This window comes from Oxyura jamaicensis, chromosome 8 (assembly GCF_011077185.1).
Source record: "Oxyura jamaicensis isolate SHBP4307 breed ruddy duck chromosome 8, BPBGC_Ojam_1.0, whole genome shotgun sequence".
Classification (NCBI taxonomy): Eukaryota; Metazoa; Chordata; class Aves; order Anseriformes; family Anatidae; genus Oxyura; species Oxyura jamaicensis.
Window position 1 is genome coordinate 22229042 of NC_048900.1, and position 19779 is coordinate 22248820.

General features: G+C 40.9%; 1 protein-coding gene across 7 annotated transcripts; it reads left to right on the forward strand.

Moving 5' to 3' along the window:
- Nucleotides 1-53: 53 nt before the first annotated feature.
- AKR1A1 (aldo-keto reductase family 1 member A1) lies at nucleotides 54-19779 on the forward strand. Of its 7 annotated transcripts, none has more exons than XM_035332729.1 (11): nucleotides 54-272; nucleotides 735-822; nucleotides 1512-1619; nucleotides 2894-2989; nucleotides 8951-9070; nucleotides 10710-10861; nucleotides 13558-13753; nucleotides 14348-14547; nucleotides 14708-14780; nucleotides 16032-16118; nucleotides 19612-19779. In XM_035332729.1, the coding sequence occupies exons 4-11, from the start codon at nucleotides 2900-2902 to the stop codon at nucleotides 19675-19677; spliced, it is 984 nt and encodes a 327-aa protein (XP_035188620.1). In that variant the 5' UTR covers nucleotides 54-272; nucleotides 735-822; nucleotides 1512-1619; nucleotides 2894-2899; the 3' UTR covers nucleotides 19678-19779. The 7 variants fall into 7 exon arrangements, with proteins under 7 accessions (XP_035188620.1, XP_035188621.1, XP_035188622.1 ...); XM_035332730.1 differs by having other exon boundaries at nucleotides 1512-1584; XM_035332728.1 differs by lacking the exon at nucleotides 1512-1619 and having other exon boundaries at nucleotides 56-272.

Sequence of the window (19779 nt, forward strand, 5' to 3'; positions counted from 1 at the left end):
AGGAACGCAGCTTTCCGCGAAAAACCCCCGACACGAGCGCGGAGGCCCAGCAGCCGTGAGGCGGGCCCGCCATTTCCTCGCCCGCCCCCTGCGCCGGCCCCCTCAGCGCTCCGCGGGCCCGCCGGGGCCGTGAGGAGCGGCGCTGACCCCGAGCCCTTCCCACGGGGAACCGGCCACGGGACGGGGACACCAGGGCCCGTTGCCCGCCTCCGGAAGCGGAAACATCGAGGGAAGCAGCAACCGGGGCGAGAAGCAGCGGCTGGCGGCGTGTGGTGAGTGCAGAGCTGTGGGCAGGAGCTGCCGCTGCCCCTGCCCCTGCCCCTGCCCCGGCTTCGATATGCCCGCACGCGTTAATTTAATGCGCGTTTTACGGGTGCACGGCTCGTTGCTGTGGGTTGAGGATGGGCTGTGGCTTGGTGGACAGGTGTGGTGTGTGTGGGTGCTTCTGTGAGCGCCAATGCATCCCTCCCAGGCAGGCTGCTAACGCTGCCTCTGTTACCCCGAGCTCTGCTCTTCCTGTGAGCGTGGCGGTAGGAGGGTGGGCATTGTGAACTCAAAGCTGCATCTTACTTGTCGGGGATTACATTGCTTTGATGTTAATTTTTGGTTTTGCCCTTCCAAAGAAAGCCTTGCTGCTTTTGAATGAGCAAACTAGCAGCCAGTGGACACCAGTTTTCTTACATCTCATCCTTAAGGGAAGAATCTGAGTGGAAAGTATTGGTGTTTTCTTCCAGCGTCCCTAATTCTCGTGTTTCCATTCCAACGGAGTCTGTCGTTCTGCTCGCTGCGACGTTAATATACAACAGGATTATACAAACTAAGGTACTTCTTACCAAACACTAGTTATCGATTAAATGGCGTGTACCTTGTCTTCTGGACCGAAGTGTCGCGTTAAGATTATTGTGTAACATGGCTGTGTGAAGCATGCGGCTGGTTGGTGTTGTAGGCCAGTGTGAATGAAAAAGCCCTAGTTCTTTAGTTGCACCTCATGATGTAAGAAGATACCTTTATTTGGACGGCTTAGTCCAGGTAAATTGCACTCACTTGCATGTAGCTGACAAGAAAATTGCTATGCAAACCTCAGAAGAGTGTGCTGTTGTCAGGATCATATTCTGACTTTCTGAGCACCCTACCCCAAAAGGGATGTACACCCACAGTTCAGTTCAATGAAGACTGCCTTCAGCACCAACATGCGGACTTAGTGTATCACAGTGTAAATCCAGAATGATTTATAACTGCTGTTTTGTACTGGAAGGTGCTGGACTGCTGCAATCCCAGCAAGAAAGACACTCAGTCTATAGAACATCATCTCAAATGTTATTTATTACAGTTAGCCCTATAAAGAAAGAGAATACTGTAGGTAATCACACATCCCTTCACATGCTGTGGACCCTAAGTTGTACAGCATCAAACAGAGCTCTGGTGCACACCTGGTGTGCTCTGTAGACCCGGCCTGTTAGAAAGGGTTACCCCATTTTGGTCACTTGAGCTATTATTGGACTCTCTTACAGGAAAACAACTGTGTTCATCACTTCTACTGCCAAACAGTGAGGATGCTCACATGAGAACTTGCTGCTCTTTTAGATAAAAGCAAGGACATGCAGGTGGCCTAATCACAGGTACCAAGTGGGAGGTGCCTGCATGCTCACTGCTCTAGTCAATTAGTTGCTGAGCTTATCCTGCAGCCATGCAATGTGCACATCGCAGGCCTGAAGGCCACGCAGTATGTGAAGTGCAGCACAGCATCAGCCTGGACTCAGGTTAACTGTTTTGGGGACCTCTAGCTCGTTGGTGTGTAATGGCCTGGTCAGGATCACTCCAACTGCTGTGTTAATGTCTCTATGTAAAACAAGTGTGCTGTCTGCTGTAAATCTACAAAAATACGGCGTGAGAAATTGAAAATATAAACTTTCTGTGTGAGCACATCTATCAGGAGGCACCTGTTTATAGGAGGAAAATAATAATGTTGTGAAGAAAGCAGAACTGTTTTGGGACAGTACGCTGTCTGAAGGCTCTACTTTGAAAATACACATTCCTCCTACATATTCAGCCATTTAACCAACATTGCATGCTTCCACTCTTGTTTCTGTGTGTGTTTTTTCTTTCTTTTTAAAAATAACTCATGAGTTTGGACACAGCTGAGCTTGGGAAGTAACTTCCTCATCTTTTGCTGAAATCAGCTAGCTGGCTTTGGAGCTCGTCCTGAAAGTGGTTTGTTTTTAACAGTTTGACCAGGAAGATAGATTGTGAGGATGTCGGGACACATTGTAAAACTTTTTTTTTTTTTTTTTTTTTGGCAAACCTTCCTTTATCGCTGTTAGCAGACTACTGTTTGCAGCAGCTATAAAGCCAGCAACAAGTAATGGAAGATCCTGCTGGGCTTTTGTTCTGTCCCCACCTGCAGCAATAACTAGAGCATTGGTTCCTAAGCCAGCTAGTAGGAAGTTGGTAAAAGAGGAAGAGTTAGTGCAGAAGTCTGAAGGACTTGCTTCTTTCAATTTCATCAATGCTTACAGCTGATTTGAAGGAGGTTTAAAAAAAAAAAAAAGTTTTCACCTGAGCTGCTGTGTTAATTGTATGTTATTGGAGGCTGCTTCTTTATGTGCTTCTCAAGTCTGAAAAAACTTAAACCTGTGCATTGTGAAGGAAAAGAGAATAAGAAGGAAGAGAAAGAAAAACAGCTCCTTTTTCTAGTCTCTTCTATAACTGTAAAGCTATAAATCTGCTTCATACCACTAAAAGTTGCAAAGACCTTGCTTCAGCTTTATTCCAGTGTAGCAACAAAAGTATTGTCATTACCTTTATGGTTTTATTTATCTATTTTTGCATAGAAAAAAATGTATTCCCCCTCCAATCTACTGAAGTGTTGCAGAAATTCTGTGCTCTTTTTCAGGCAAAAATGTCTGCAGCATGTGACTTCGTTACACTCTGCACTGGGCAGAAGATGCCTCTCATAGGACTGGGAACCTGGAAAAGTGAACCTGGCCAGGTAAGTAAGGAACAAACTATCCGCCAGTCTTCTGTGCTCTTGCCTAGTATTTGCATTTTGTAAGCCTTTTCTGAAGATCCTGGATCTAAGACTTGGCTGGATCCACTTGCATGGATTTGGTCTTCGGTCCACAGAAGCATGACTGAGGCTTAAGACAAAAGCAGCAGCAGCAGCAGATCACCTAAGACTCTTTAACCCAGGCCTCAGGCAATGGTGCTCTGGGAGAGGAATCCATAAAGAGACCAATTAGTGAGGTGAAGAGCTCAGACAGTGAAAATGGTGTTATTATTTTGCACATGACTCTTCCACTGGGTAATCCTCAGGCTGCCAGTCTGACCAGGCATCCCTCTGTCTTGAGCTGATGACTTGGATGAAAGGATTATTTTGGGAGGCAAGAGCTCTAGTTGTTGTAATAAGTCCTGTTCCTCTGGTTGGTCTATGTTTAGCAGAGAAACTAAGAACTTGTTTGAGTTACCTTGCTTTTAGACTGGAATGCCTAATGTGTCATTGGAGATTTGCTCTGATTCTAAATGTAATGCATTGACAAATGCCAGACTAGGAAATAATTCTGCATTTTACTACAGACTGTGGCAATATTTGCATGCTGTGGACTGTGCCACCTATTGTAATACTTTCCCCCTTGTCTATCTTTTCCTTTCCCTTTTGTTTAGTTAAAAGATAAATTCCTGAGGGCAGAGATTGCCTTTCGCAGCAGGTATATGCAGTGTCCAGCAGGAGTGTCCTCTTTTTGGTGGAATTCTTAATTGGTATTCTTGTTTTAATGCCTTTTGGACTTTGCATACTGCTGCATGTCAGTAAGTGTATATCTTGTTGCTATTCTGGTGTTAGCTTCATGATAGTTATGGGAGTAAGTCAGATGAAATTGTGCTTGTGACTGAGAGGGAAAGTTTAAAAAACCTTTCTTGAGATGACCCCGTTCTTTCTCATCAGATGGAAGAAAAGGTGGGAAATAAGCTATTCAAATAAAATCTATTCATTGTTATTTTCTTGTTAGGCTTCCTTGTCAGGACAGTAGGTGTGTTGGGAACAGAAGCTATACTAATGTGGAAGCTAAGCTGGTGAGAGAGCTCAGTCAACCTCGTAACTGAGGACAAGGGTGAATGTTCGGCTATGTCACTTGAAACATCATCTGCCTGCTGAATTAGGTTTATTAATATGCAGGAACGTGATGAATGGATTTCTGCAGACCCAAGGCAGTTTAATGGACGTTGTACTAAAATGCTTGGAATGAACAAACAAAATATCAATGCGTTGTTTATTCTGTGCACTAACCATCCTGAGGAAAGTGCAATTTGGTAACCTGGAAACCTATTTCAGATGGATTTTTCCATAATAAGCAGCACTTCCAGCACCTGAACCCAGCATGGATCTGTTACTTCAGGTCCAGGTGGGGTCCCACAGAAGTGAATCTCAGTGGAACACTTTCTTTAAAGACAATGTTCCTTGAGTGTTTTGAAGACATCATCTTGAAAAACAGCCAGAATTACAGAAATTGCTGCTATTCCTGTGGAATAAATGAATTAATATTTATCACTCTTCAAAATTGTTTGCATCTTTTGCATTTTTTAACAGCGATTTATCAGATTCAGAGGCATAGTAGCAATTGGGCAGAGCATCCAAATAATTTACCCTTAAAAGAGCATAACGTAGTTCAGGGAGAATAACTAATGATGAATTAAAAGCCAGGGGCTAAAGCCCTAGACAAGTGGAATAATAATCATTTACCATATTTAATGTAGCTGCTTCCCAAATACAGGCTATTTATCAGAAGCCCTTTCGTACAAGGGCTACATTAGAAGCAAAGTAGAAGTGGATTGCTTTTGAATTATGTCAGGTAAATACTTAGCAAGTTGTAGTTATTGTTGCCAAGCTGTTCTTCATTCTTGACCTTACTCTGAATAATTTCTTTATTATTGCCATTATTATTTCCGATCCTGAACAGGCCTTTGACTTGTAGCCAGCTCTCAGCAGGCCAGTACAAAGGTGCCACTGCAGCTCTAGTTTCATGGGAGGTAAGGATAGAGAAAAAAATACTGAATCTGAGCCCACGTTGGAAGGTAATTTAGAATAACATGATGTTTTCTGCCTTACATGATCAGATGCCAGAAAAGAAATCTGGTTTACATGTTACCATAGGAACATGATGGAGGGCTATTGAGAGGAAGTGAATACAGTACAGAAGCTCATGAGCTGGTAGCATGAATGGGTTCAAAGACAAAAGTCCATTCGGACAAGAGCATCAAGAGTATCAGTAGCATGGGCTTTTAGTACTGGAGCTGTGATCCTTTAATGCTTTGTTATTTTCTCTCAAGTGGGCCATGCTTCATGCTTTCAAACTGGATGATTGATCCCCATCAGATGAACAATCAAAACTGTTGTGGCAGAGGCTGGTTCTTTGGGGAAGAGACATGGGGCTGAGGGAAGCTGTATTTCTGTGTGAACGTTCAGGAAGGGTGGAAGAGGAAACGTGTGCCTCAGAAAAACAATCAGACTGGGTGCCTTGTGATAGGGATGCAGATATGGAACAGACTAAGTCATGAAAACTTAGCCAGGATTCTCTAGATTGTCTGACAATGTGAACAAAAATTCACTATTACTGGCATACATTAAGGGAAGAACTTGAATTAAATGTCTGAAGGATAGGAGGCAAAGCTCGTTGTTTTAGAAACACTAACTGTAAGTTACCGTTTATATGGTGGTCTGAGTTCCTTCCTCTACAGCGAACTATTTTTGTGCATCATATAGAAGCTGTGATACAGCAACACGTGTTCTGCTCATACTGCAGATGAATATCATGTGGCCTGATGGTCTTTTTTTTTTTTTTTTCCTGCTTCCCATCAGCAAGTGTACCTGGACTGCTTAACTGTGATGCTCTCAGGATGTAAGGGAGGTTGTCAAGTTGTCAAAGCTGTCATCTCCAGCCTTCATTTCTTTCCAGGTGTTATTGACTGGCACTGTTAGAATGATGATGTAGGAAAGCAGATGTTTCTTTATCTGTGATTTTTTTTAAAATTATTTTTTACTTTGAAAGCCTGTTCATAATGGCTTGGTACCATGCAGAAGAGGCTCCCTAGTCACTTGGACTCTGTGTTGCTTGGAAGTACAAAGATAGCCTTTTAATTTTTCACCTTGTGATGGGCATATTGAAGAATCTTAAAAGGGGAAAAAAAGGGGAGGGAGGGGGCAGGCAAAAATCCTTGTTAGAATATGTAAATGTGAGTGTAGTTCCTAGGACTTTGCTATAATGGAGAGTAAGGCTTCAGCTGCAACGCTACCTGTTTTGGGGCAAACTATTTCAAAAAAAAAAACATGCATTGATGAGACAGCAGCAACAATGATGCAAGTTCTGGTAAAGATAAGTTGTGGCAAAAGATGGAAGCATCTAAGTTAATGCAGCAGGCAGCTCAGCACCACACAGCTGTTTGCTCACTCACCCCACCCAGTGGGATGGGGAAGAAAATCAGGGGGAAAAAAAAGGTAAAATTCCTGGTTTGAGATAAAAACATTATTTTCCCTTCCTTTTCTTTCCTGCTAAACTAATAATAATAATTGTTTTGTGTATGTATGTACATCTATGTGTGTATATATATGCACGATTACTCACCACCAGCTGACTGATACCCAGCAGAAGTTGCCCCCATCCCCAGCAACCCTCCCATTTTTACTGTTCCACATGGCACACAGGGTATGGGACATCCCCCTGGCCAGCCTGGGCCAGCTGTCCCGGCTGTGTCCCCTCCCAGCTCCTTGGGGACCCCCAGCCCCTTGCTGGCAGGGTGGTGTGAGAAGCTGGGAAGGCCTTGGCTCTGTGCAAGTACTGCCCTGCAACGACTGAAACATTGGTGTGGTATCAGCATTATTTTTCTCCTAAATTCAAAAACAGCACGTACCAGCCACTATGAAGAAAATTAACTCTGTCCCAGCCAAACCCAGGAAAGGTGTGCTGATGACTAAATGTATAAAAACCCTTTTCAAAGGGTTTTTGAATTTCACGTCTATGCGGAATAGGAAGTGGTATCAGGGCCTTGCATCTTGGTTAGACTTCTAAAAAGGCTTTGCACATAAAGGTATTAAAGCATTGGAGTATCCTTATCCCTATTTTTCTGTAAGTGGTGCTTACTTCCATTTTATGGCAATTTTTGTGCTTTTGGATTAAAAAAAAAAAAATCCTGTTAGAGGAAATGGGAGATTAGCTCAGACAAACACTATGCTTGCTTTCCTTTCTTCTGCTATGCTTTAAAAAGAAAGGAGAACGTGCTTCTGCTCCTCAGCTGCCACCTTTTTGGAGAGTGGATATTCAGCCTTAAAAATGTTTAATGTCTCAAGTGATTTCAAAATCACTATGACCTTGACTTCGTAGCGACCTTCTGAGGAATGTCTTTCCTCAAAGTGAAATGAGGATTGTAAATACCATCCTGCTGTTGAAAGGAAGACCTTATTTCACTGTTGTAATAGAAGTGCTTTGTCATTCTGGCTAAGGGAAACTGGTCTGAGTTCCAGTTTTCCTTTCAAAATGCCAAAGAATGCAGTCAGAATATTCTGTGTCTGCTTTTACTGCAGTTCTTGTCAGGAGAAACAAATGAAATTCAGCAGCAGAAGACGTCTCTTTCACGTTTGATTCCCTCTTTTTCTGTCGCATCTGAAAGCAAGACTGTGCATGTCTTTAATTGTTGTTAATTATTTTGTCAGCTTTAATTTTGAAAATGCTGGTACTTAAGTTGAAAGAAATCAATCACTCTCTAGCCTTTGTTGACATGTTTTTAATCTCTGAACAAGAGAGATGTAATCTCCAAATAGATTAGGGCCTTATTGCATCAAACCTCAGACAGGGAGTAACTTAATCTCCCGAGGTCTCACGAGACAAGTCAGTGAAGAGCAATGTATAGAAATCATTGTACAGAGATGTGCTCTTACTGTAGCATTTAAGAGATGGACAGAGACTGTGTGCTCTCTGACCACTGGAAGTTAAAATGGATTTTACTTGATGCCCAACCATCTAATGGAAGGTGGTGATGCTGAAGTCTGCTAATTTCTTTGTTCCTATACAATCAGTTATGTTAAATCTTTATTCAAAAGCCTTGGATCCTGGAAGAGACACCATTCTGTGTTTCCCCTCATTGGTTTCTAGACTTGCGCCATGTCTAATGCCACCATGTGCCTATATGTGCTGTGCTTGTGCTTCATTAAAGCTTTCAAAAGCAGAAACAGATGCAAAGTATAGTGCCTTGGTTCCCAGCCATTCTGGCTTGTGTAACAATACGGAGCGAGGGATGTTTGCTGTTGGCAGTACCTTCTTTGTCAGAAAGGTGGGACACAAAACGTGAAATTGTGAGCATCATCAGGAGATCCCCAGCAGGCTGTGGGTTAATAATCACCAGTAGAGTGACTTTCTTGTCACTATATCGCTGCTGTTGTGCAATCAGGGAGAATGAGACGTGAAGGAAAAATGTTCCATAAAGTATCCTTATCATAAAAATGTAACGTGAACACTTGAACCAAAGGTGAACTCTGGCAAGTGTGACAACTTGGCTTTTCTTTTACTGGGGGAGATATTGTATCTTCCAGGCTTGGCTAACACTGATTGATTGGACAGTTCCACTACATTTGTATTCCTAAACCATGATTTATTTCTTACAGCTCATCTTATATTTAAGAAAAACACAGCAACTGTAGTTAAAAACAAATTTCTATTCTGTCTAGTGAGTTCTTGCATACTTGGCCTGTGTGCATGGTCTGTTTTCATGTTACTCTTAGGGTGTCTGCTAGTGCTTAGCTCTTTGCTCTTGAAGGCTGTGCAATGGAGGACTGTTTTCTACTCTTCTTGGGTATCCTGACCCTATCTAAGTCTGTACTTTGGCAGTGTTCCTCATTAAGCACATAGCAACTTTTTCAGTTGTCTCTTTCCACTGATTTCACTGTGTAACCTGTTTCTGACTACAGGTGAAAGAAGCAGTGAAATACGCCCTAAGTGTGGGTTATCGCCACGTTGATTGTGCAGCAGCTTACAGCAACGAAGCTGAGATCGGTGAGGCTTTCCAGGAAAGCGTTGGACCCAACAAGGTAAAACTACAAGAACTGCCATGCTAACTGTATCTTGCAGCAGAATTTACAACTGTGACCTGAAAGTGGGCTGTAAATTAACATATGTGATTTTTTTTTCTGTCTATCCCAGCTGCTTGTTACTAATCAGGACCAGGCATGAAAGATGGCTTTTTCTCCTCTGGAACCGTCCTGACTGTCAGGAGGAGAAAAGATTGTCTGGAACAGTTGTGTGGAAGCTACAGAAAATGCTTTTTCTGAATTCCTTCTTAAACACCCTCCAGCCAATATCCCAGTTTGGGTCTTAAAAAGTTAGAGGTTGACAGAGTTGCTAGTTATAATGGAAAATATATTCCATGATTTATAGGAAAAGTTTGCAAGTCTAGAATGGTATGCAGTGTTGGGTACCCACAGCAAATTCAGCAACTGTATTTTTTTTCAGTGATAGATCAGATATATGAGTGAGTGAATAAATATATACTATTTTTTTAAACAGTGATTGAGTTTGAAGGTTTGGTAACTGTGGCTGTAGGGTTTGCACTGACAGTTCATGACCTTAATGTAATGTAACAGACATTCCTGTGGATGACCTCAGGTGTAATCTTAAATTCATTCCCTTGTTCTTGTTGGCCCAAGGGGCCAGAAGAATTACGTGCATGGCCTCAGAGCCCCTGGAAAGAAAGATCACATGTTCCTGCTTTTCTGCTCTCCTCCCCTTTGCTGTAGGGCAATCTCTTTGTGATGTGATTAGCTCAAGAGAGGCTGTTTTCAGTTCGCCCCAGGGATTCCTTCGCACTGCTTACCTACTGGCAACTAATATGGGGAAGCATAGGACTATTTTTATTCAGCTTGTGTTGGCTAACTAACTTAAAACAAGATTTTTTTAGAACATTTTTCTCTTTGAACACAACAGCTAATATGTGAAACACAAGTAACTGAATGGCTGGAGAAATTAATCATTCCAGGCTTGTAGACTTGAATGAAATTTAGTACTGCATAGGTTGATGAGAATTGCCTCCTGATGCTGTTCTGTGCTTCAGCATGCCACATATGATCTCTTATACATTTTATAGTTCCTAAATACCTACATTTATATTTGTTTAATTTCTGGGCCTTACCCTTCCAATACATGGTGCTCAATTCTTAATACATTCCTCCCAGAACTTAGAAATTCAAGTGCAGAGGTTTGGTGCAGCTTCTTTGGTTTATTTTCCTGCATTCTTTCTATGAGAAACATTCTTAGTTTATAACATGTGATGAGTATAGTAAGTTAGCTGGTTGTACCTTGACAGAAATTGCAAAATTTACATATGAATGAACGCAATAATAATAATTTATTTGGCTGTATTACACTTAGCAGTGGCTTTAAGCCTGGCATTAGAGTTTGGAAAAGTGTTTTTTTTTTTTTTTTTTTTTTTTCCCCAAAGCTTCTAGTGAATTGCTAAGTTTTTGGTGTACTTTAGGATGGGTCAATGTAAGTGTGTATTTCTCTTGCAGTTCTCCATCCAGCACATTATTGTAAGGTTTAATTTGTAGGCTCCATGTGTTAACTTTTTTTCTAAAACTTGAATTTTCCTTGTTTTAAAGCTAGCTGGGGAATTGCTGCAGTTCTCTTTCTGAGCTTGGTCCAGTAAATAGTGCTCTCTTTCCTTTCTTAAAGGTTATTAAAAGGGAGGACCTGTTTGTAACATCAAAGCTGTGGAACACCAAGCACCACCCAGAAGATGTAGAGCCAGCACTAAGGAAAACACTTGGAGATTTGAAACTGGATTACTTGGACCTGTACCTCATGCACTGGCCTCATGCCTTTGAGTAAGTCCTATATGGAAAGGGCACAGAATGCAGAAACCCTGGTTTTACGTAAGTGGCTGGTGCCGTGTCCTGAGGAGCTTCTTTGTGAGCTGTGGATTTCTTCCTGTGTAAACTGTCTGCAAGATATTTTTAAGGGTGATTTATAGCGTGGTCCTACAGACTGTGCTGTAGGCACTTCTCTACTTGTAACCTGTACCTTCGTTTGTATTTGATGGATACGTTCACAGACACAGATGTTCCCATTTAATTCTTTTTTGAATTGGCTCAGAAGTTATTTAGATTTGTAGCAGGTCTTGAAACACTGGAGGAGACAATTTCTGGTACTGTACAGCAATTATAAAAATAGAAAAGGGATAATTGCTGTTATTATTTACAAGTCATGAAGCTGCAAAAATGGGTATTAGGTCTTAATTTAAAATCCTTAAGTAGCTGCTGATTTTTTTTTTTAATAGTGAAAACAACTTGGTAATGAAATTAGGATCACAAAATGCACGACAATTTGGCATGGGTGCCAAAGTTAGGTAACTGAAAGTAGTCTGACTGGGAGAAAGTAAACAAGCTTTATTGAGTGAGTTTCACTACTGAGGCTTGTCATCTTATACTAGCTGAAAACTTGTCTTGCTATGAGGTGAAATCTTTGTCAAGTTTAACATGCATCTGAAGCTTAAATGTAGCTTAGTCCATTCACCTCAGCACTGGGAAAACGTGCTGCTATTCTTGGTTCTGCCATAGAAGTACTTGGTAATCTTGAGGAAATCCTGATGTTACTTTGTGCCTGAGTTTTACTGATCTGTAAAATGAAAATAAAGTGCTTCGTAAAAAGGTAACACTTTTCACTAATAGTTATAAGGTGCTGGAGTGGTCAAGCACATACACTATTACATCGGTGTCTGTATGAAAAGGAAATGACAGTGACCTCATGACACTTCAGTTGCAGTAATTCTAAGATTTGAGGAAATATGGGAAGAGAAGGTTCTCCAGTTAAATGCTAGCTTTATTTATCCTACAGCCCTATCAGAAGTAGTTACTTAGTTTATTGTAACTGTGGATGCAGTTCTTTTCCCTGCTTAAGCAATCAGCAAAAAGAAAAGGAAAAACAAATCTCCCGACCAGCGGTTTGCATGGACTCTTCACTAAACAGGGGAAACTCCGTCAGATGCAGAGGGGTTTCAGCCTGGTCTACCAACCTAACACTTTTCCCATTCTAGTCACATGAACAGAGTTTTGCAAAGCATACAACACTGATATGAAGGACAGTCAAATTCTATCTGTCCCTCAGCGAAACAGAATGAGGAAGTGTTTTCAGCTAGGACCAGTTCTAGGAAGAAGTTCTGTTAAAAATTCCCCCTGTTTTGAAATAGATTTGCTTTTCAGTTGGTTGGGGTGGGGGGGAAACACAACATTTAAACATTGCTTTGATAATAACATGGAACACAAACAGTGATGTATATTTAGTTATTATTAATGTTATTTAAACTGCCCCTTGTTGTGGAAAACATTGACAAGACTGATGTTACAATCACCATGCTTTCTCACTGGGAACAATTCACTCTTAGTGTTCTTTCAGCTCTACTTTAACTGTTTTAGTGCCTGATTACCTACAGAGCCTGCGGTGTTTTGGGAAGCTAACCATAAGGATGTTATTTAAATGGAAATTATAATAGATTTCCAGATGAAAATCACAGTGACCCTAAGTCTTGTATATTAAGTGAGAGTTTAATTTTCTGCTCTCGACACGTGAGGCTGCTTTTCAGAGTGGGGAGCTCACTCGTAACATTTTCAAAGTTATTGATAGATCTAGAACCAAAAATGATGCGCACAAGAGCCATGTCCCCAGCTGCTGTTATCTTGCACAGCACTTACTGCGTAGTTAGAGCAGTGTCAGTCTCAGAGATCTGGGTTAGCCGTGTCCTGCAGTGGTTACAAAGCAGCGCTCTTCCAGTGAGATCACTGGAACCCCTCCAAGTGTCGACTGCTCAGAGACTGCTCGTAGCCCTTGGGTAGTGTGGTGGTGTCACCTGACATAACCAGGTTCTTCCTGTGTGTGGTTTTGGTTGGTTTCTTTGTTTGTATTTTATTTTTAAATGGGTTGGTATGACTAACTGGAAACACACCCAACCTACAAGCAACATGTACATGTTTAGACTTCTCTGAGAATCTCTGCTTGCACCCAGTGCTGACTCTGCTAAAGAATTCAAAGAGTGGGAAAACCAGACTACTTTGAATGCAGTGCCTGCTAGATAGCTCTTAAAACAGGGTCCCATTGGTAAAAGCTCCAAATAGAATACCAGTCCTCCCTCAGAAACAAACTGAAAAACCAAAGCTGCCTTCTGAGTTGCTGCTCTCTAAATCAACTAACAGTTTTGCTAGGATCAAAGTGCTGTTGTTGTATGTACAATGGGTGATCAGTTCTAGGGAGCTGCCGTAGGGAAGTAGCATGTTATAGGTAGGTATAGCCCTGTAGGCAAGTAAGCTCCAAGCACTGTATAACGAGTTTACATAAGAAAGACTGTGTGTAAGATAACTTATTGTAGGCTAAGTCTTCACTATAGGATTCAACAGAGAAATTTGTTCTCTAGCTTCCAAACTGTGCATAAGCTTTTAAGAACTATTTGAATAAAGTTTCTTTTAGTGAAGAATTAATATAATAAAAATCATGTGGCATATATACTTACACTTTGACTTTGATACTGTAGACGAGGGGACAATCTCTTCCCGAAGAATCCCGATGGCACAATGCGGTATGATTACACTGATTACAAGGATACCTGGAAGGCTATGGAGAAGCTTGTAGAAAAAGGTCTTGCAAAAGCCATTGGGCTGTCAAACTTCAACAGTCGTCAGATTGATGATATATTAAGTGTGGCTACTGTCAAACCAGCTGTGCTCCAGGTAAGATGAATAAAGGAGAGGAGGAATGCTCTTCCTGTTTGTCCATGGGAGTGAAGAATGTGCAAACCTATGCTACGTGTTAAGCACAAGGAGTGCAGCTTCTCATGTACAGAGAGAAGTATAGCCCTGTCTGTGGGACTAGGTACACAGAGGGTGTCTTTCCAGACAGATGAATTCAGTGGGAAATCATATATCCATGTTTTGTGGCCCCTTACACCTAGTGAATGCTTCTCTGTAAGAGAGTTTGTCTTCCCTGAGAAGAACAAGTTAGTTTGCAAAACAAAAAAAAAGATACCAAGAGGGACTAACTTAAATCCTTCCTATTAAGAGCTTCCTTGCTTGTTGGATGATTTGTTGGACACATGAAGAAAATCCAGCACTCTAAACTTAAGCAATCTGTTTTCTGTAATTTCAGCCTACCTGCCAGTTTTTCATTTATATGTAGCTTCATAAGGTTTTCCAAAAGCTGGGATGACCTCTTGTGATATGCTTGATTCTGCCTTTATTATTATTATGCTTTTGATCTCCTGTTTGTTTAGAGTTTTGTGCTTAATAATTTTTTCTCTGGCCATTCATTGTGGGTCATTCTAATAGGTAGAATGTCATCCGTACCTAGCTCAGAATGAGCTGATAGCTCACTGCCAGAAAAAAGGACTGGTTGTTACTGCCTACAGTCCCCTGGGTTCTCCAGATCGCATGTGGAAACACCCAGATGAGCCTGTGCTTCTAGAGGAACCTGGGATCAAAAAACTGGCAGAAAAATACAGCAAGTCACCCGCGCAGATCATCCTCAGGTACAGAACAATTGAGGGGGGGTGGCATTTGGGACCTGGCCTTAAATAAAGCAAAACAAGCAAGCTTGAAGGGATCTACTTGGGGTGTGTGCTTTATCCCCACATCAGTGGGGATTCTTGGGCTGCCTGCACAGTAAACTTTTATCTTCCCCTTCAACAGATGGCAAGTGCAGCGTAAAGTGGTTACCATTCCCAAGAGCGTCACTCCCGCTCGCATTCTGCAGAATCTTCAGGTAAGTTTAGATGGAGGACAGGAGTTTCAGCAATGCCCTTTCATGTGAGCAATATACTGTCCTACTACAAGGATCTGAGGCACTTGGTTCATACTTCCTTGTCAATGTATGCATGCGCTCAGGAAGGAAGGTGAAGTTTTTTGGAAAACAAGAGTTTCTAGCAACTATGTGCATGTGCACGTGTACATATGGACAGTCTGGTTACCAAAAGGGAAAAAATGTCCTTTATAGAAGTTTAAATGAAAAATCTTTACTGAAATTTATGAGAAATTTTATTGAACAAGTGAGTCTTTTGATGATATTTAATGATTCTTATTTATGAACAACAGATTCAGGCAAGAATGATTACTCTCCTATTGTTTTGTCCTGTAAGTGAGGCCTGGTTACTATTTCTGCAGCAAACTGCCATTCTAATGTTGCTGAAGGGTTAGTGTGATTTGCACCTGCCCTAAAGTAAAGGCAGTTAACTTCAGAAATTATTTGAAAACTGACTTGAAATAATTTTGAGTCTCTGAGTCACCCCCTGTGATCTTTTTTCAGCCCTTCATCATACAGATTGGTTGGTTAGGTGCTTGTTTTTACATAAGGACTTGTTTTTGCAACTGTAACTTCTGTTAAACCAAAGTCTGATGTATGCTGCTAGAAATTACAAAAAAATAAATTTACAAAAAATAAAAAAATAGAAATTTACAAAAAATAAAAAAATCCAGTGAACAGTGCAGTTACTCATGGTTTAGCTCTACATGGCAAGAGAATATTGTTTCAAGAGGCAGCACTTGGAGGAACAGTCCTGCTGGTTTTTATCTTTGTTGAAGAGTGCTATGCAGTATCAGTGAAGGCTTAGAATTGGCAATTGTATGAACACTTCAGGCTTTAAGCCTTTGTGTCACTGTTTTCTGTAAAATTGATTAAATTGCAACTTCATATTTATAAACAGAAGACAAACTAATGCTGTTGCAAGATTTTTACAGATGCCTAATTTCCATTGTTCAGAGTTGTATGGAAATTCCTTCTGTTTGAAGCTGGGACTTACCAAAATTGAAGATTCCAAAGATGTGTAAAATGCTACAACTAGCAATATATTTGTTTTTATTTGGGTTTGAACACTAGGATCTTGCAATTCTAATATGGCACATTAGATTTACTTTTTTTGAAGACATCTCCAAGAGATGTTTGACTTATAAAGGAAATAAAGCCAAGAGGCAGAATTCAACAGAATTAAATATGAAAAAAATATGCTTTTGTTCCTAGGTGTTTGATTTCAGTCTCACAGAAGAGGAGATGAGCCACATTGGAAGCCTGAACAAAAACTGGCGTTACATTGTGCCAATGCTTACGGTAAATTTCTCATATTTCTAATAGTTTTGATCATGTGAATGTGACCACATCTTGGGGTTTCTGTGGTTTTCGTTTTCTCATGCTGTCCCTGTCAGAACTACTTACGAGTAAGAGCATTACAACTTCTCAGGGTGTCTAAGCTGAAAGAATTTTTCAAAAGTTGGATACAGGTAGCTTTTTGAAACCTTTTCTTCTTTGTTGATTCTCATGGGTCCTCATTACGGACCTGTCCAGGAGCCTTTAGTCAGAGTCCCTTCTTGCTTCCAACTTCATCAAACTCATGCTGATCTGTTCCTCTCAAGTACAAGCAGGCTAAGGTTCGTACCACTCTTCCAGAAGTTCTCCTTATTCCACCTATCCCCATCTGCTCTAAGTTCACAGAAAACTCAAGGTGCTGTTGGCTCTCTGCTTCTGTCACAGCAGCCATATGAGGGAATTTGTCCACTTTGCTCCGCTGGATGTTTTCTTTCAGCATCTGTTGTAACAACTTTCCTCCAGTGTAAGGGTTTTGACTGAGGTTGTATTATTTTTCTTTTTGTTTTAGGCTTTTTCTTTCCTTTTATTAAAGAACCTACTCTCATTCCTTTCTCCTCACTGAAAGGAAAAAAAAAAAGCCTTATTGCCTCCTCTTGTTGTAGTGTTCCTCATTCCTTATGTATCTATTGTCCTGCTTCTCTCTGTAGGACAGAGTTGTTGATGTTCTCTGTGGTCACTGACCAAAATATTGCAACTGTAGCAGAATTAATTTGAAGTGATTTGTCCCTTCTCTATCATACAGTATAGAGTGTGGATACAGTGGGTCTCTGCAAATTTGGAACTTGCCTTCCCAGCAGTTTGCCTTTAAATTCTTCATTATCCAGTGTTACTGGTTAAGAATTCTTTGGAGAAAGCATTTTTCCACGATTTGTTGTTGAGGTTTCTTGAGTGCTTGAGAACAGATCAGTGATCTAACAATTTGAAAAGAGGAATTGTGACCCTGTGGGAATGATTGTCTTGTATCAGGGGTAGGTAGATACTTGTTACAGCTTTCACTGTTCCCAGTCTTGTGAAAGCTTCAAGGCCATGCTTTTAACTGTAGGGTTGCTTCAGTGTGTGTGTAAATATAACCCCCCACATCCCTGCAATCAAAATTATCTCTTTGCTTATGCATCAGGAGTCTGTATTCCAAACTGCCAGTTTAGCTGCTCTTGCATGTGAAGGTGGTAGTGACAAACACACCTGCTGCTGACTGTGTTTCAAGTGTTTTGCTACTTGGTGCTGCAAACAAAGTTGTTTTGGTAGTGAAGCTGCAAAATACATTTAGAATGTAGCCTGGCTTGGACTATCCAGGGATAATTCATGCGCTTTTGATACCTGGGAGATGTGTTCTGATCAATGACTCACAAAGAAGAAACGAAATACAGTTCAAAGCACTAGCCTATCCAACTAGAAAAAGGTGTGAATGTGATGCAGCTGGGCTTCAAAGGTATTGCCATATTGTCAGATAATAAGGCAGGAAGAAGCAAGATGAGGAGAATTAAAATGTGACTGTAGCTGTAATATCTCTAGTGGAACCTTTTGTCTCCTGCCCGTCCCTTCTGGGCTTATCAGAAAGAATTTTCATCATCTGTAAATTAAAATTCCTGTCTAACCTTTCATGCCTATCTTCTCTATGAATCTAATTTATAGTGTCTGGATTTCAAAGTGTGATGTGGCAGCACTCCTATCATAACTGGCGAGACAGTTTTTCCTTGCTTTACCTTACAGTTGTGCCACTCTTCTCCACGTTGTTATTTTGCTCTAAGTCCAAGGGGAAGCTATTGCATATCGACAGTTTAAGATGCTTTTTAACAGATCATTATCTGGATAGAGGCTGGAAATTGTTCAACTGTACCAGCCTGAAATTCAAACTTTTGGAATTATAATTATTTAAAGAGTATACTTCAGCAAAACTTGAATGACTAGCAAGCCAGGACAGGACTGGTGGTGTTGTACACATGATCTCTCCTTTTGCAGATCAACAGTAGCTAACTATCAATGTGTTCACTGCTGATTTGTCCCCCTTCCTCCTTTGGATTCCTGGGGTAGACTGGAAGCAGCTATATGCAGCATTGCTTCTGGCAGCTGCTGTTTTGACATGTTGCTAACAAGAATGCTTACCTGAGGAACTGTTTGTTTTTTTTTTTTGGTAGGGAAAATATTCAGGGGAAAGAAATGGGGTGGTGGTGGTGGTGGTGAGAAATGTGAATTCTGGGAACTTGCAGTTGTTGGCTTTCAGGAAACTATGAGGAAATGTGAACATACTGTTACAGTTTTGTCCACTGTTTTAGGGATCACCTTCAGATGACAGCTTCATTTCAGCTTTTATTTTAATCTGAGCACTGAATACTAAACCTTCACATCTTCGTTTTCTGCTCTATAGTGCCCCCCAGTGACTATTTGCACTCTACCCTAGTTCTCATTGCAAACGAGGGGTTCCAGTTGTTGCTTTTAAATGCATGATTTATTCTGAAAGCTAATAGAGAGACTTGCTAGTGGATACTTTGGATACTTGGTTTCAAAGCACCTTTGATTCCCTCTGCCTCCATAACATTTCGAGTGATATCTAACATCACAATAATACAAAATCTTAAATGCATAAAAACCAATAATTTGTTTAACATGACTTATATTAAGCACCTAATGACTGAGTAAAAGTTTTAGCTGAGTGATGCTACTTTGTCACCAGGGGAAGTTTATCTTCTTGCTGATGCTGCATCTGAATTTTCTCAAACATGACAGGTTGCAGAACAAGGTTTTACCCCAGCTCCTAGTAAATGGGGGTGTTGCAGTGGTCTTGATGCATCTAGGAATGCAATTTATGCATGTGAATGTGTAGAGGTGGGACATAGGAACTGAGACTTCTGCCTGGCTACATTTGCTTTTGGGCCATCAGGAGCCTTTGTTTCATTGTCAATGAACCTTAGTTTCAGTACTCCCATTTTACAGCGGGAGAAACTGGTTGGCCATGGAAGTGTTCTTAAACAAGAACTGTGTTCTTAACTCCTTCATAGCACTTCTCATTTCAGTGACGCTGTAAATGCTTCAGTGTATGGCCCTGAACAAATTCTTACACTTAATTCATTATATTCATCTGTAAAATTGGCAGCCCAACAACTCTGTCATGAAAAGATGGGCAAAAGCACTTACTTCTACAAAGTGTTTTGAAGTGTGCATGTTGCAACATTTATTCAGGAATGGCTACAAGGCAAGAGGCTTAACTATTTTTAATTCAGTTCTTAAAAACCTAAGTAGCTGGAAGAAAGACTCTTGCTTTAGGCTACAAAAAAAAAATATCTCTCAAGAAGCGCTAAGAGGACTTAGGGGTGGAGGGAACAGCTCTTGATTAAACTCAGGAAGATGCTCCCAGATGTTTGGGATATGAAGATTTACAAGTTGAAACCATGCAGAATTTGAAAAAGAGTAAGAATGGATCTATATCTTTCTGACGTGCATCTGTCTGTTTACTTCACAGGTGAATGGGAAGCTAGTACCAAGAGATGCTGGACACCCCCATTACCCCTTCAATGACCCCTATTAACTACAAAATAAGGTGTTAGAATAACGTGCTCCTCTGCATACTTTTCCACAAAGTAATGAGTGCCACAGTTTGTCAGGAAACAAAACAAAACAAAAAAACAAA

Bases quoted from the DNA above. Each gene is read 5' to 3' on its own strand.
- AKR1A1 (XM_035332726.1), top strand. The intron at 13,754-14,347 runs GTAAGATGAATA...TCATTCTAATAG, and splicing joins TCAAACCAGCTGTGCTCCAG to GTAGAATGTCATCCGTACCT. The intron at 14,548-14,707 runs GTACAGAACAAT...CCCCTTCAACAG, and splicing joins CCCGCGCAGATCATCCTCAG to ATGGCAAGTGCAGCGTAAAG.